An 18,422-nucleotide genomic window follows, 5' to 3' on the forward strand; every position below is an offset into this window, starting at 1 on the left:
GAAAATGAGGATGAAAACAAATTAATAAATGCAAAGAGAACGTGGACTTTAAGGAGTTGGTGACAGAATATTGTCATAGGTTTATCAGAAGGCTGCAATTTTAACATCCCTCCAAGGGTAGCAACTAATTACTTAAATGACACCACATATATGGTTTGTATTTGCATTTTAATATATTATTAAAATACATGTTAGGTACAATTTTCTTGTTGTGCATCAATGAAAAGCAATTTCAGAATATCATTATAATACAACATCGATATTATGTACACTTGTACTTGTAGCTCCCCAATATGAAGGGGCTGATGCTGGGTTGCATCTGGTTGAGCAGGTCACTGCCTTCAGGTGATGTGTTATGTTACCAGCATTTTTTTAGTCAGACCTCACAATGCTGTCACATGTGACAGCGCATATGTCCGAATTAGGAGGACTGTGTCTCATGTGGAACACTACCTGTGAAGTACCTATTCAGTCCTTCTGATTACTCTCAGTTCTTATGAAGCTTATTAGTTATAGCACTGATTTTCAATAAATCCTCTTTTCTCACCAATAGTTATATGCATGCTTCTTTTACTCATCATGGCATGCCTTACATGATGAATGATAATTGAATAGAGACATTGCTTTCTTTTCATTCAGAGGACACCTACTGACAAAGGGCCTATTGGAGTCTGAAATGAAGCCGTGAATGGGAAACGGGACACAGATAAATGAATTAAATTTGATACATCAATAAAAGTCGCATGTCCACCCGATTGTAAGGAAAGAGAATTTATTGAAAAATAATGTTATAGCTATTAAGCTTTACGAGAACTGGGTGTAAACAGGAGCCATGAATTGGTTCCGCACATTTAGTGCTCCATGGGCGACCCCGTCCCAATTCAGACATGTGCTTTGACTTATGACATTGGCACCCAACATCAGAGGGTGGCACCAGAGAAGCACACCAAGGAACAAATGAATCCTTGTGTGCTCAGGAGTAAGAGAATAACAGAGAGTGTGCAGGCCCCCAAAGGGGACTCGTGGAAGTGCTTCATGCATAATCGTGATATAGTAAGCACATGCATGAGCTACTCAGGAGAGGGGAAGCGTTATCATCCTTGATCACAAGAGATGGGAGGAAATTGAAACAATGAATATTAAACAGATGACTTCAAGTGAAGTATGTTTACATGTGCTCACATGTATAAACATTGACAGTTACACAAGATATCACACATACATTCACTGGTTTCAAGGAAAGATGGGTCGAGTCAATCGAGAATGTAAGACTTCAGTATACTGGACCTTTAAAAGGCTAGTTTTGAGGCTAATGTGGGTGATCTTCTATACGTGAGAGTTAATACACAGACCCTGACTGATAATATGTTATATTAATTCAGCTTGTGATAGCATATCCCAGTGGGGCACCCAAGGCCAACCTGCAAAAAATGATAGATTGGATGGGGTCTTGTTAGCACTCCAATTTATTATGTGTTGACGCGTGCACATTTGTTGTACACTATACCACTTACATACATCCTTTTCTTTTCTCTCTTCAACACTGGTGGAACTATTAGAAAAGGAGGCAAGATTGACAGCCACGTGTGGGCTGTATTCCTAGCGCCGTGTTCCTAAAATGACAACATTGAGCTACATTTTCCTACTTCAAAATAACATATATTAACGGACTCAAGATGAACTTACTTTTTGATCTTGTCCATGAATCCACCTTCATTTTTCTTTATATCTCGTACCATCTTCTGAAGATGTCTGCAAGAAATCAAGCAATGAATTATCAACTGTATACCAATTAAGCACATTAATCACACAACGCATTGATAAACGTCTGTGTGGCGAGCACAATATCAACTTTGCTTGCTAACTGTTGAACTGCATCCTAGAAGAGAGGGTGCTTAGCTTTCTTTTATAATCCCATTACATTAAAAAGAGCATAAGCAATACCAACAATAATCTGACGTATTGCAGATCCTACAGCTCTTATTCCAAAATTGAGTTGCGTATGATCTGGTGGTCATCCATAAAGGTTGCAGGTTTCAAATTGTCGATCAGTGGGTTAGCAGCGCACTTTGCCTCCAGGTTATTGTTGCAGAAGTCAACTTGATTTGGAATTGTTCTAGCCTATTTGGATTAAGGTATTCTGGTTATTTGTGGTCATGCATTAACATTTTGTTCATTTATTGATATGTCCTGTGTCTTTAGGTTGCTGTTTAGTTGATTTTATATGCTGAGGATATAATATCGCTTTTGCTTATTTTAGGTTGTGTACCCCAGAGCATATGTAGGTAGGCCACAACGGTTTGCTTTTTTTTGGAATAATGAACAGACATCTGACATTGTTTTCCTCGTTTTTCCCGTTGTGTATTTCCTCCCTCCGCCTCCCCCTGTGACTCTTTGATTTAAGTGATGTAACTATGTAACCTGTAACTCGCTGTAACTCATGTAAAGCGCTATCATACCTCCGGGTCAAGCCAGCGCTATATAAAAATGTTCAAATAAAAATGTTCATTCGTTGAAACTCTGAACATTTTGATGAGGGGATAAGAACTATCTTTGTGTTCAGCTGCCAGAGCTGTACCTGGGTTCTCGTTTCCTTATATGTTATAATATGCGTTGCACTACAGCTAAGTAACCGAAGTTGCTGCCCTTCGTTGTATGAAAGAAAGTGATCAGCACAGTACCCTATCTACAAAGTTATGGCGCTGCTGCTTTCTTCTCAAGTGCAGGCACACATTAAGCAACCTTGCACCACACACACACACACACACACACACCTTTAAACCATAGTACAAAGGTGCATTCATAATGTTTAGCATAGAGTTTGTACTGGAAAGGTACCATACCAGTGCAAAACACTATGCTTAAACATACTTCAAAACGTTCCTCAATTAGTGTACTGTACAGTGCAGCAAAAGTTTGAAACATTTGGAGAAAAAAACTGTTCTACTATTTTGTGCATGCCTTGAGGAGGCATTTTTATTTGGCCTACAGTCCTCTCTCCAAATGTTAACAGATATTCGTACAAAAAATCATGGGTGATAGCACTAGATTTTTTCCCTTTGGTGATTTTTTTCTTTCAAAATACATGAATTTGCACTGGAAATTCCATTTCTCCCAGGCGGAGTCCTTCATGGAGAACCTCGTACAGAAATAATGATATTACTATATATAGATTTATAGATTGTGTAGCTAACCAAACATTGGTTCCCAGCACCAAGCACTTCATGGTATACCAACGTGGACTAACAATATGCACAAATTTAGAAAAGTCAGGTCTTTGGAAGCTTTCGGTAAGCCGAAAAAAGAACTGCAAGACTTCATCAAAACAGGCAGGGTGTTCCACAGCTTAGAACCCAAGTAGGAAAATGACTGGCCCCCTTGACAGGCTTTCCTCACTCTAGAACTAGAGTGGATGGTTTTGCATGATCGCAGAAGAGAATTTGGCTGTAAAGAGTCACAAGAGAGCTAAGGTGACTAGGACCTGAGTTCTACATAATTGTATGCATGTAGCACAGAGTCTTAAAGTGAATTCACTTCTCAATCGGAAGCCAATGGAGATATTTAAGAAGCCTGGAGGTAGAAGTATATTTAGGAGGGTGAAATAGTAGTCAGGTGGCCACATTCTGACTTATCTGGAGCCATTTAAGTGAAGTCCCAGGCACCCCCAAATAAAGAATGTTGCCATAATCCAGCCTGCAGATAAGTAATGCCTGTATTACTGTTCTTTGGGCAGAGACTGGAAGGTACCCAAGTATGTTCTTTAAGCATCTTAGAACGCTAAAGCAGGTGGAGGCTACTTTAATGATCTGATGGTTAATTGAGAGCCCATTATCAAGCCAGAAAAATAGGCTCTATACTAGATTGGCCAGAGTTGATTCTCCATGGAATCCACAATGAGACACAAGAGCAGCTTTCCGTGGAGATTCCAACCATATTTGTGAATTCCCCAAAAGTAGTAAAACTATACTGGGAAATAGATTTAAATATCTGTGTGTAGTTTCACAATTTATGAATCAGGTCCTTGTGGAAAAAAGTGGGCTTGACAGCTATGGGGAAAGGGCATGCATGCAAAATTCATAGATTGTCCTCAAACCTACTTCCAAAAACGGGTTGGGCAACTGTGTTTCTAGGTTAGAAAGGAAAGAAAACACCCCCAGAATTCTGTTTCTCCACCAGAAAAGAAGGACACATTCTTTTAAAGTACACATGCACTTATCCACTTTACGTGCTCCTATATACTGTCCACTCAATCCGAAAGGAGTATGTATAGCGAAGAGACAGTACTGATTAAAATGTATGATTTGTATAGATGTCCCCAACTAGTCTTTAGGACTTTTGCGAAACACCACCACTGCAAAAGTCAAACATCTCTAATTATAGGATTAAAACTATGAGTAAATTTCCATCTTCTGAGATGAAGTTTTGGTCTAGTACCCGTCTATTGATGTCTATAACTTTCTACATATATTTTGAGAAATGGCCACTAAGCAGGTACCCAACAATCAAAAAAGGCAATTAGCACACACGATGGACAGTTTTATCATTAGACAGCAATCATTACTTGACATCTTATCACTATTTACTCATGCAATGTTATTAACATTGTCTTTTGAGAATTAAATATGGAATTTATGATTGGATGTAACTGAACCAAACTTCATCTGCGCAGAATCTGTAAAATTCGAAGGTTCTTCACTACAGAGGCTCTCATACTTGTCATCATGGCCCTTGTCACCTCCCGTATCGACTACGCCAACTCCCTGTATGTGGGGATCCCTGCCTACCATCTCCATCGGCTTCAGCTGGTGCAAAACCAGGCAGCCAGACTGGTCTTCCAACAGCCTAAGTACCAACATGTCTCGCCCCTGCTGAGGAGATTACACCGGCTCCCGGTAGCCTCCCGATGTATTTTCAAACTGGGCTGCACTGTTTTCAAGTCACTCCTTGCCCTTGCCCCAGCTTTCACTTCCCTCAGCCTCAAGCGCCACATCCCCTCGAGGAATCTTCGGTCCTCTGCTAACAACCTTTTAACCGTCCCCAGGTTCAAACGGAAAAAACATGGTGGCTCCGGTTTTTCCTTCCTTGCCCCCTCAACCTGGAATTCCCTTTCCTCTTCTATACGACTCTGTTCTGACTACAAATGCTTCCGCAAACTTCTCAAAACCCATCTTTTTCAGCTAGCCTATGAATAAACCTCACTGCCTATCCTCTCTGCTTTGTCTATGAGCGCCATGAAACCGTCTGGTGACCGTGCGCGGTAAAAATTCTTTTAACATAACATAACATAACAAAGCACTTCATATGAATGCTGTATTTTGGAGTACACTCCTCATTCTTTATTTATGTGTGAATCTTTTATGTATTGTTAATATGTGGAACGAACCCGCCTTCTCTACCTTTTTATGCAAACATAGCTAACATACTTTTAAATCTATAAGTGCCGTTTTAGATCTGTGTCTTTCAAGACCTTTTAAAAAATATATATATACAATACACACATAGAGTGAGTGTTGGCTCACCTTCCTTCAGCTATTGTTTTATTTGGCTCAGGAAGTTTTTACCCATGAACCTACAGGTATTGTCAATCACATCTTGGATCAATCGCTTAATACTTCTAGATTTATTAGCGGTGTTCGACACGGTTAGCCACAAATGATTCAGAGAAAATCTTGATATCAGAATGGGCCTTTCAGGAGTTCAGGAGTTGTCCATAGCTGGTTCACCTCCTTGCAGTACCGATAACAGAATCAAAATTGGCTCCACCCTATCTAATGTAACCGACATTGACAGGGGCATTCCGCAAGGATCTACAATTTCATCAACACTCTTCAATCTATACATGGAACCACTCACTGAAATCCTTGAACAATCAGAAATCGCATACCACATGTACGCTGATGATACTCAGATTTACATCAAACTCTACTCTCATGAGGATATGCGGAGACTGGATGACACCCTGAAGAAAGCACAGGAATTGCTGGCACACAACCATCTTAAACTCAACCCGACAAAAAACAAATTCATCCTCTTCTCCCCACCCCTCAGATCCCCTCAACCGCATCTCTGGTCTCAACCTCAAATCACTAATCGGCAGCCCAACCATCTGCGACTCCATAAATCACTAGGCGTCACACTAGACTCTAATTTAAGCATATGAGCTTACATACAAACTGCAACCAAAAATGCTAACTTACATCTGCAACTGCTAAGAAAACTAAAACCCTTCATGCCTCTGGGTGACCGCAACATGGCGATTCAATTGCTAGTGCGCTTAAGACTGGACTATGGGAATGCTACACTAATAGAGCTAACGAAAGCCAGCTTAGCCCCAATGAAAGCAACAATAAATGCAGCAGCAAAACTGGTAACAGCCACACATGGGTAAATCCACATCTCCCCATCACTCTGAACCCTCAACTGGCTCCCAGTTGAAGCTAGGGTCCAACTTAAGGTGGCTTGCATAACACACAAAGCTCATCACAACTCTGGTCCGCAATACATGGTGAATAGGATCAAGCTATCAGAAGGCAGAAGGGACTCCAGAAGAGCGAAATCCCTAATATTGGATCCAGTCAGATTCAAAAAAAGGAAAACACATGGACGCACTTAGCTGGATCTGCTCCAAAAAATATGAAAGTCCCTACCACCCTCATTGAGAGTAATTAACTCACTCAGGCTTTTTTACGAAGGAAGTTAAAACCGTATTACATGAAAAACGTGCCTTAAGAGAACTATTTTGAAACTGTTACTCACCCTATTTTCTGCTAAAACTTCCAGTTCAAATATACCTATAAATCAGTAGCGGAAAACGTACATTTTACTGTCATTACATTTAAATGACATTTAAACTCACATAAACTCAAATGTTAGTGCAATTTCCTCCCATCAACACGGGCCATCTCTGCACTGAACCAAGACCATGATGTTACATTTGGAAATACTTGTAGAATTTGGGGAAAACATATTATTACCTGTTACAGAAGAATATTTAGGGCCAAAGAAGGGCCAGTGTCACGGTGCAGTCCAGAGAGATAAAAGCGGGTATGGGGTTTGCCTGTTTAGGGGACAAGCAGGAGAACCCAGCAGGGCTAGGTACCTTACGGTGTACACGCGGCAGAGACACAAAGAGATTTGTTGTGAAGAAAGTAGTGATTGGTAATGTCCCCAGAATGTGAGGCGCCACATTCTCCTTAGGTTACCACTAATTTTCCTAGTGGCCTGTGGAATGGTTTCTGACTAGATGGTTACTGTTTCACGGTTGAGTGGCCACAGGTGCCTCGTGCAGGTGATCCCACAGCAGGGGAGTTCTAAAGAGCCTTAGGTTTAAAAGACAAAGAATATGAGCAAGAAGCGGAATGGCTCTGATAAAATCCAAATGAGTAGCCCAGTAGAGGCACCAACGTTTCCCTGTTTGTGTTGATTTGGAGTACACTCATATAGTGGAATGTAGGTTGAAGCATCTCTAGGTGCTGATCAGGGACTGTCTAGCATTGCAGCTCATGAGAGAGAGAGACATAAGCAAATAAATGACTCTTTAGGGCAGATGTGAATTGATTGCAAGAATTGGCTCATCCCTTATGGAAAGAGTTTCATATTGTGATATCCTGTATATATATTCTAAACCACAATAAGACTGTGAGGTGGTATTTTACCCAACAAAGTTGTTAAGGGCCTTTAGTTTGTTGTTTCTGTCCTAGCCAGAGGTGGAATGTTGTGAGTCATGCGGAATGTGTGATGTCATCATTGTCAATGTTGTATCCCTGTCTATTGGAGTTTCAGCCAACAGCTGGGGGCTGATCTGGTTACATCATAGGTCATGGTGGAGTTCCCATAGCTGAAAATTGTTTCTGAATAAAGTAGCTGTACCTGCCTGCTTCTCAAGGCTGCTTACTGTGCTGGTTACATCATCGCTCTTGGTGGGGTTCCCATATCTGAAACGTGTTCCTGAATAAAGTACCTGTACCTGCCCGACTCCTGCTTCCTAATAGCAACAGGGTCTTATCCAATATGGTGGCTGTTCATCTTTAATATGGACCCTCAACCAATAAGCCAAAGGAGAGAATAAAAACATTGGTGATGCAAATTTCAGTAAAGCTGTGATCTAGATGAGATATTTGATTTCACTAGTGTGCCTGAGGCTGTGCCCAAACAGGAAGAGCTGGAGAGTGCAAAAGATATTGGAGCACATGAGAGATTGTTAGTCAGTGAGGGTGGAATGGAGAACATCAAAATGAGGGAGGAGGAGCATGGAGTAGAGGAGACAGTGGAAGCCATGGAGAGATGTACGAAGAGCAGTGGAGTGAAAAGTGGAGGAGCATAGATCAGAGTGGTGAGTTGTACCACAGGAGGGAAAGAAGAGATGGCAAGCAGCCCAAGATAGAAGACAAAAACACACAGGGAACCCTGATATCTAGCACCTTAAACCTATTTGCTGTCAGGATCCCACACTGAGAACCAGATGCCATCAGGGCCGGACTGGGAACCAAAACCGGCCCTGGCAAAGTGCCCGGCCGGCACCCCCTCCCCACTCAGGGGGGTTGGAGGTGCCGCCAAGCGCTTTGTTAGGGCAGGTTTTCGGCCGATTTTGTTGCAAGGACGATTTTGCAGCTATGCTGCAAAAACGACCCTGTGACAAAATCGGCCACCAGGGGCTCAAAACCGGCCCCCACCCTTGCGGCGCACCGGGGGATTGCCCGGTGCACGCTATGGCCAGTCCGGGCCTGGATGCCATAACCCTAGGAAAAGGTAGTAGTCCAAAGTTAGTACTTAAGAAGTGGTGGGTAGGAGCAAAAGGGTGGCAGTGAGCAAAAGGGGGAAAACAAACACCAAATGAAAGCAAAGTGATGGGGAGTATGCGTGAAACTGATATGGTATTTTTGAGATTTAAAGTGTACCTATAGATCTGCAATGAGAAGATATAGTACAACCTGCTTTAGAACAGAGTTTTTCCACCCTATGGTTTACTGTTGACACAATATCTGGATATTCACCTGGTGAATTACACTTGACTGCAACCCCCGACAATGTAAACATAAAGCTAATATTTTCCCTCAGTATTTTGAAGGATGATGATTCCAGCTGCCCTTGGATATTGCCACTGTCCCCCAGGCTGGAACAGATCAATGGTATCTATCTTAATAATCAGAGCAAACACTTTCATGAAACCCTTTCCCGCTCCTCCAGGCAATTTTCCTTTCAAATAAGTAGAATGGTATTAGATATACGCCAACAAAAAGGTTCTCTACTCTCTTCTTTCACCAATACAGAGCTGTAAGCCTAAAAGTTGGCACTCATGGACATAATTTAGGGGTCACCAGGGGTCGGAGCAGTCACATGGGTTCTGTGATTGGAAGTAGCTGACAGTTAGGCTTTGTGAATTCCTCCCAGACAGTCACACAATAGAGGTATTAGGTGTGCCTGAATGGGCCATCTGCTGGCAGGATGGGGGGTTGTGCTGAGCACAGCCCCAATTACACTTGAATAGCCTGTGTTCTGCCTTCACACAAAAGGCCTACCAACCCGGTAGCATCACTTCAGCCATCTTGGAGCAAGTGTAGGAGAGGAAGGGACGCTCATGCACTTCAAAGTCACTGTCTAGAAGCTTCTCCCATTTTCCAGAACCAGGAAACCAGGGGAAAGAAGATGGACCTCAGGCACCAACTCTTCATCACACTTCTGTACCTGTAGATACTCTGCTAGAAAGAAGGACTTCTCTGCTGCTACATGGACTGTACTTTGCTGACTGCTGCTCTAGAAGAACTGTTGCCCACCTCTGCTGACCTGCTGCCCTCTTGCCTGGGGAAGAAGAACTGGATCTGCAGCTCCAACTTGAACCCAGGACCCTAGAGTGACTGAAAGGGCTAGTCTGCTGGCCTTCTGATCGGAGCCTCAGGGAAATAACATTCTCCCCAACAGCTCCTGGACCTATCTTCAGTGAGTTCCTGGCCCCCCTAAGAGGTGCCCCTCAGGTCCTGGACCCATGGTTGTTGTTCTTGAGCACACAAATGCAAGCTTTTGTGCTCTTCCCGACCGCAAATGGGCCCGTGCGCACTAGAACTCACACGGAAAATCAGCACAAGTCCCACTAACTGCAATGCTCTCCTTTCTCCTGGTGACCCTCTCCAGTGCGAACACGACTCTTGGCACAAAATTGTGAGAGGGTAAACCTTCAGCTGGACTAATCTGGGACAGTAGTCGACCTTCACTCCATTGCGGACGGCCTGAACTTTTGGCTTTGACCAGATAGCCGTGGGTGGTGCTTTATGCACTCTTTTACCGTTTATTCTTTAAAAATTCAGAACTCTGGTTCTACTGATGGATTTTTGTCGTTTTGGTGTTAAATAATGTATTCAAATTTACTCTATTTTCCTAAATTGGTTAGGGATTTTTCTGGTGTACATTTTTTCACTATATTACTGTTTGGATGCTGGCTGAATACTTTACACATTGTCTCTAATTTAAGCCTGATTGCTTTTTATGCCAAGCTACCCAGTGTTAAGAACAGGTTAATTTAGTGACTTTTTGGGGTTCACCCTGCAAGAGATTGTGTCTGTTGCTTGACCAGGGCTCCCACCGCAGTCAACCAACAACCCAATTTCTCACAGATAGATTTCATGTACATGGGAATTCTTCTTAAGAAATACAGTGATTCAAGTACTCTAGGATAATTCGGGAGATTGTTCTAGACTCAATGGGCAAACAGGAAAAGGCTTGGTTCAAAGTTTTTGCTTTCTTTACTTTTGTGATCAACGGCAGTAGTCAAGATATATTTCATTTTGGTCGGGCTCTGCCTAAATAAAAAGCTTTATGTGTAAGCATTCTACCTTGAATTGGATTCTCGTCTCTGGAGGAGCCAATGGCAGTCTTTCAGTATGGGCCTGAACTTATCCAACTTCTTTGCTCCTCTGAGAAGATGGGCAGATTAATGCAATGTTGGTGTGATAGGCGCTGGAGTGGTACCTTTTTCCCTAGGAGGAGGAATTGTACCTTTGGTCCTTGTTGTGGGGACTGCATGGTGCTGCAATGCAATGCTGTGATGCAAGTAAATAAGGTATCAAGGTGTGAGAGGACCATTGCTTGTACCACAAGACTGAACTATTACACTAAGATGGATGACTTAAATTTCCTTAGAACATGGAACTGGACTGGGCAGCTTCTCCAAGGTTAGGGATATGTGCTGACATAGTAATATTGTGAATCAAGGTGAAGTCTAGAGTATTTACTGAAGGGACCATGAATGTGGTGAAATCCAAGTCATTTTGGTTTGAGAACCAATATTAACCTATGAGAGGAGTTGGCCTCACTGGAGTACAAAAATGAATTCAGGTGTTTTTCACTACCAGGACATGCAAAACTTACCAATACATATCCTACATTTTACTTACACTGTACCCTGCCCTATGTGCTACCTAGGGCCTACATTCTGGGGGACTTATGTGTAATAAAAGTGGAGTAAGACTTGGCAAAGGGTTCTAAATGCCAAGTCAAAGTGGCAATAAAACTGCACACACAGGCTCTGCAGTGACAGTCCTTAGATTTGTTTAAAGGGCTACTTGTGTTGGTGTTACAATCAGTGCTGCAGGCCCACTAGTGGCATTTAATTTACAGGCACTGAGAATATGCTATACCACTTTACAAGGGACAAACTAGTAACACAAAAAAATCAATTGTGTATACACCAATATTACCATGTTCAGGGGAGAAGCAGGGGCACTTTAATACTGGCCAGCAGTGGTAATGCTGTCAGAGCCCTAAGGCCGACAAAAAGAATCAGCAAAAAGATGAGGTAAGTAGGCAAAATGTTTTCGGGAACACCACCCTAAAGCTTAGAGATCTAACACTGAATACTATAAGAGGAATAGTGTCAAATAAAAGCTATAGTTGAAACATAAATTGAAAGATACATTTAACCTGAGAGGGATGGCACCCCCTGAAGAGTTGATGCGGTTTTGCTCCATGCTAAAAATTGAAGCCTTAGACTGAACATTGAGTTATGATCCTGAAGTCTTTTCCATTAATGTGCTCAATGCCTCTACTAATTCAAATCTATCTGCACCTAATCATTTTTATGGAGCCAATCTTTTATTCGTTTTGAGCAATAATCCTGCAGCATTACTTCGCTGTGTGCCTACAACCACAATGGCTGGTAACGAGGGTTCTAGAAACAAAACACATTTACACAGCTTCAATGCCTAAAACCCGGGAGCTGGCAGCATTGTCTGGATTGAATAAGCAAACCTATCTACATTAATAAAATCTAAAGGAAAAAGTTTCTTCCCTCCCATCCCGAAAAAGGAAAGAAAAGGGGACCCGTAGCAGTTGAAGCCCAGCCTACAATTAAATCATCTGTCAGAAGCTATTAGCCTTAATTCCCGACATGACCCACTACATGCGGGACGTCATTGCCTCCTTTACTTCAGGAATCAAATGCAATATTTGGAGATATTTGGGGCACGTTACCTCCCTGAACTCCTTTGACAATATTTGGATGGAAGGGGCCTATAATTCTGCATCAGTCTCACCCTTGTGGTCTTGGGCTTGAAAGAGACTAGGGTCAACCAAAGTCTGTGTAGCCAGGCTGTGTGGTCCGGGACGTTCGTAGTGCCCCATTGTGCAAGGAGTGTTTGACATGCCGCTAGTAGGACTAACACCATCTGCCTACCGTTCAATGCGTGAAGGGGAAATGTTAGCACGTTTGGTAGCCCCAGTAGTGTGTACTCTGGGAAGCATAGGATCTCCGTATCAAATGCTTTATCAATGTCATTCAGTACCCCCTCCCAGAAATGCTCTAATCTTGGGTAATGCCTGAGTAAGTGTACCAAAGAGCCAGAAAGCCCACACCCCCTCCAACACGTCTCAGTGTGATTTTTGTCCCAGCTGTTGATGTGAGCCGGTGTGAGGTATCAGTACGATGTAACTTTGAAAGCTGATTCGGCCCCAGCTGTGTTATGGGCTGAGTGATGTGTCCACTTAATCATTTTTAAATCACACCAAAAATTAATTTGTGTGAAAAGATCTTGTAAAAGTCTATCCAATGGAAGTATGAAATACAAACTGATTTAATTAATTTTATATCAACAACTTAAGCTAATATTATCAATTATTTTCAGAAGTAGGATTGAAATAATTGAGGCTAGATATGAACAAGTAGGTAATCCACAATCATCATTGTCTTTTAAGGTTTGTGACCAATAAATATTCCAATAATGTATTTTTTATTCCTAGTACTAGATACAGGAGTTTCTATTGAAAGGCTGAAATGTGGGGACCAGACTAGCATTTAGAGTAATTCCTGATTTCCATCTTACTGTACGTTTATGAAATTGGAGGATATATAATTTGCTAATATTTTGTCTTTAGACCCCCTACAAGGGAATTCTGTAATTTCATTCACATATTCACCGACAATGTTAGCCTTCAAAATAGTTTTAAAACAGTAACATTTAAGGTTTCAACTTCCATCACTGTATGTTATGACATGCCAGGGTTAGGGCTGCATTTGTGGCCCAGATAGTGATGTGTTAGTGTAGTTGCAGGAGCAATGATGTCCAGTGTTCACTTCAGTTTCCCCATCACCCAGGCTGATCTTCTGGTTCTCTAAATACAGTATTTCACGATGCTAAACCCATTAGTTCCCACTTAACAATGCTTATTATGGTTGTGTAATTCTACACTGCTGCTACGTTTCATCAACAAACCACTTGCTGCTTACTTTTGTAGTTTTCTCAGTGCTTTTTTCTCCTTGGTTCATCCATGTTCCTGCTGGGTTTTTCTCTTCTTCTGACCTGGTTATTCTATTCCTTGCTCAGATCATGTTCTTGTCGGTTCTACCAGTCAGTTGGTTAATAGCTCGTCATTTACTGGAAGCCAATAACCCAATACCTACTTATCCTACAATAATGTTGTCACTATTGATTTGCTTCACTGTGTGCTGTATACTTGTGTTCTGCCAGACAGAGACAGATCCATTCTATACCAGAAATACCACAGGTATTTGGTGGGCATCCCTAAGTTTGCCACTTCTGTGTTATGTTTCCTCTATTTTCCCTTCCCCCATTTTAGGAAGTTGTAGTGGTAGGGTTGCATTTGACATCCAGTTTTCCACATACTGTGCTCAACGTATATATTCTCAATATCCATTTCTACATCCAACTGAATTATTGTTTGAGTAGAATCGTTTGGTTATTTTGACAAATAAAATTTAGGGGTTTCCTTATGCTGCTGTGGCAGTTCTTTAGAAAGCCTTCTTAGTTTTTATTAATTTATAGATTGGCAACTTCCTCTTGACTTATAATATTGATTTAGCCTTTTTGATCCCTTTTCAGAAAGACCTATGATTCAAAGATGGAAATCTTCTCTTGCAGGATGACTCTAGAGTTTGGAACAGACTTCTGAATTCTATGCGTTTCTCAAAATATTCCAGGAGCTTTCCATGAAATCCACAGCAGTTACAGATTTTCTGAAGTACAATTTTCTCTGGTAGAAAAATAAGTGTGGGCACACTACACAAATGTGCCTAGAACAGGCCATATTTTTCTCCATTTGTAAAATATTTTCCCCAGTGGAGACACTCACTCTTTACTTCTCCATTAAATATGCTGATGTTCCCTTACAATTGTCACCTTGCAAATACACTTACTCCTGCCTTCGGCAGGAACACATTTATATGTGTTTATAGGTTGGAAAATTACCGGCTAGAGATAGTTAAATACCCAAAGAATTACAAGTTTTTGCAGAGTGGCGCCCCTAGAAATTATCATTATCTTGTCTCTGAACTTATTCTTATCAATCGGTCAGTTTGTTACAATTGTAGAATTCCCACATGTGCATGCTAACTTTTTGAAAGCACTTCTGATTTTCCTACTCAGGGACTGTAATTTGCTTTCAGAAACTGTTTTTGGATAACTAGGTACAAATTAATTGAAGAAAAGCATTTGTGCCTCAGGCCTTTAGTATTTAGGTCACTAAAGTGAGATCAGTTCCTTGTCTGAATTGGAATAGGGTTTCCTCAGATGAAGGAGATTGCAAGATGAGGAAGACAGGAAGGATAAGTGATGGGCACCCATCTATAGGGACCACCCAGGAGCAATATATGTACAACCCATGGAAAGTGCAGGTTGCTAAAACCACCAGAGTTAAGGAGACTATGAGGTCAACTGTTGTGGGAGATGTAACCAGAGGGAGAAGCTGCTTCTTGAAAAACCAATAATGTCAAGGCCACTTAGATTGGAGGAAGAAGTGAAGACAAAGAGGTAGTGCTTACAAGGGACGGAGGTTTAGATTGTGGGACAAGCAAATGAATAAGCACTAATTGATCAACAGGTCCAAACAGTAAAGTTGCTAAGGAAATCGCCATTAGTTAACCCACCTCGACATCTGGACTGAACAAAATGGAAGGAAGGGTTAAGTTGGTCTCAGGAGGAAAGAAAATTGAGAGAGTCTGTGGGAAATAATGAGGGAACCACTAAAAGATGGAAAATCTGGATAGGATCACATGATGGGGAAGTAGAAAGAACTCCGAGAAGGTCATTGTTTGCAGGCTACTTGTGCACTAACTGCACTTGAACCTAAGGAAACACAATTAATAACCCAATCACAAAAAAATGGAGCCTGCAGACTTGGTTGCAAATTGAGTATTAATCCATTAACACAACTGATGGGAGAAATAAAAGGAAATACAGCAGCATTGTCGTTCAAGATTTAGCCTTAAACAGGTCGAAACCCCTGGTGGCTGAGCTTCAAGTTCATTATTTTCAGGGTGTGGTGTAGCATCATTTTTCTTGTTATCTCCCTCTTGTAAAGCAATTCAAAGATAGTATAAGGGGCAGTAGGACAAGACAGTAGCATGGCTGGGAAAAGTCACATGATATGGAATGGATGGCAGCCTTAGTGCAAGCCAAGGCTGGTTAGATAATTGTCCTGCTATGTCACCTGCACATGGAAGTGCAAACACCCAGACACAAAAAGGACCATGAGACAAGCCTACAAATTCAGGGTAGACCCACTAACACCCACAGGGAAAAATAATGGCAATATTGGCATATCTACCATCAATTAATTTTAAATAATCTTGGCAATCAGGCAGAAGCTGGAGCTACAAGCCTAGGTTGATCTTTTTATGGGTGTGATCAAGGTTAGATGAAGGCGGTCGATCTCACTCTGACTTTTAATAACTCTCTCCTCAAGGAGCCAACAAGGAGCCCAATAACTGTGTTATAAGAGAAGACGTAATGGACTGGTAAGAGGAAAAGGTAGAGGAGCATTAGTGGCTGAGGGTAGAACAAGCAGCTATGGAGAAGGTGCATGAACACAAGTGAATGGTAGAGGTAATGTTAGGGGACACATTTCCCTGAGAAGGTGAAAGCTATAGGACAAAACTGGCTTACAAGGGGGAATAGTACAAGATAGAAGTTATTTTGGGACAGGTGCCGCAATCCAACTGTACATTTATTAATGAGGCACATTGGTATAGGTCCTGAATAAAATATAATGGGCCATAATATCAATGCTTAATATATATTTTTTGGGAATATTTTAAAAAAATCAATGTTTAAAATATTGTTTGCCAAAATATCGTGGTATTCAATAATTATTTTTAATGTTACAATTTGAATATTTATTATTATACTTTTTAATTTCTAGAAATACTTCGGTTGTTACATTAATATGGTTTTATTTGGGCTCTTTCCCCAATGTTTGTAGGACTGGAGTCAGAATGGTAAATCTTAACTCCTTCACTCTGCCAATGTTCATTACTCGGTAAAAGTAGCAGCTCTGTTTTTTCATTCTTGACTTCTTAAGAGTTTAAGAAGTCAAGAATGAAAAAACAGAGCTGCTACTTGTACCGACCCAAATATGTCTCTGAGACTACAGACCTGCCTACCCTTACTACAAAGGTTTTGTAAGCCTTAGGATAAGAAAAGAAAAATTGTGTCTTTCTTTATTCGCCTGCCAGTAACACATTCTGTATGTATTCAGGTAATCTCAGGGACTCTAGGGTAAATGTTAATGCTTACATATAGATTTAATATTGTGGTGTGTACTTACCTACTGAGTTAACAATTAGCTTCTAGAGAATGTATTTCCAACATCATTTGTAAAAAATAAAACAATGTTGCACACAGGTGGAAACATAATGGGCTGGTTAGAGGGAAGCCGGGGAAGGACTGATCAGGAAATGAAAAGAAGTAAACAGACGTTACAGGATGCAGATGTGTGGACAGCAACAACATTTCACGTTTCTCGCATGATTAATTCCTACCTTGTAATACCAAACAAGAGGTTTAGTATGGGTGACGACTGGAACGGTTGTTCTAATACAACCAACAAAGGATCTGAGAAATATATAAATGGGAACGGAAACAGGCGCACTGCACTGCACGAAGAAACGGTGGGAAACAAACGAAAATGAAGGGCAGTGCCTATTACCGCCAATATTTCTCAAGTCATGACTCTACTATTGACCTTATCAAGTTTGTAACTTGATGCCGTCATAAAGCAGAGTCTCAAAAATATCACTAATTTATAGAAGGCTTGTAGTTCTAAACTAAATGATGGATTTAGGCCCAGATCTTTGTACTGGGGTGAATGCAAGACATTGTTCTGCATTCTGTCCAACAACTGTGTTTTTTGCAATTTTCACCCCGAGTGGGCTGGGTATGCTCAGACGTGAGTCCCAGGCTCTCCACATCACTGGAGTCAAGCTATCCAGGCTGAAGAAGGCTGATAGCCGGAAACCAGTCCTTGGATTCTTGATTCCGGTCTAGGAAAGACATGGCTTGGTAGTTCGGGCTGGACTGTTCCCATGAGGCACACGGTCAAGGCTGATTTGCATATAGCCATTGTCTGACCTAGGGTGGTGTGGAGTGCAAATAAACGATGGATTTAGGCCCAGATCTTTGTACTGGGGTGAATGTAAGACATTGTTCTGCATTCTGTCCATCAACTGTGTTTTTTGCAATTTTCACCACGAATGGGCTGGGTATGGTCAGACATGAGTCCCAGGCTCTCCACATCACTGGAGTCAAGCTATCCAGGCTGAAGAAGGCTGATAGCCGGAAACCGGTCCTTGGATGCTTGATTCCGGTCTAGGAAAGACATGGCTTGGTAGTTCGGGCTGGACTGTTCCCATGAGGCACAGGGTCAAGGCTGATTTGCATATAGCCATTGTCTGACCTAGGGTGGTGTGGAGTGCAAAAAAACGATGGATTTAGGCCCAGATCTTTGTATTGGGGTGAATGCAAGACATTGTTCTGCATTCTGTCCAACAACTGTGTTTTTTGCAATTTTCACCCCGAGTGGGCTGGGTATGCTCAGACGTGAGTCCCAGGCTCTCCACATCACTGGAGTCAAGCTATCCAGGCTGAAGAAGGCTGATAGCCGGAAACCGGTCCTTGGATGCTTGATTCCGGTCTAGGAAA

The 18,422-nt window shown here is 41.7% G+C and overlaps 1 protein-coding gene across 17 annotated transcripts in view; it reads right to left on the reverse strand.

The window, feature by feature from the left end:
* The window catches only part of BLNK (B cell linker), an 833,130-nt gene that overhangs the window by 293,228 nt on the left and 521,480 nt on the right, over positions 1-18,422 (reverse strand). For all 17 annotated transcript variants that reach the window (XM_086922513.1, XM_086922514.1, XM_086922516.1 and 14 more), the window contains one exon: positions 1,687-1,752. In XM_086922513.1, the coding sequence (XP_086778639.1) occupies positions 1,687-1,752 (66 nt within the window). The remainder of the gene's footprint in view (positions 1-1,686; positions 1,753-18,422) is intronic.

The sequence above is a fragment of the Lissotriton vulgaris genome, chromosome 5, assembly GCF_964263255.1.
Source record: "Lissotriton vulgaris chromosome 5, aLisVul1.2, whole genome shotgun sequence".
In the NCBI taxonomy this organism is placed as follows: domain Eukaryota; kingdom Metazoa; phylum Chordata; class Amphibia; order Caudata; family Salamandridae; genus Lissotriton; species Lissotriton vulgaris.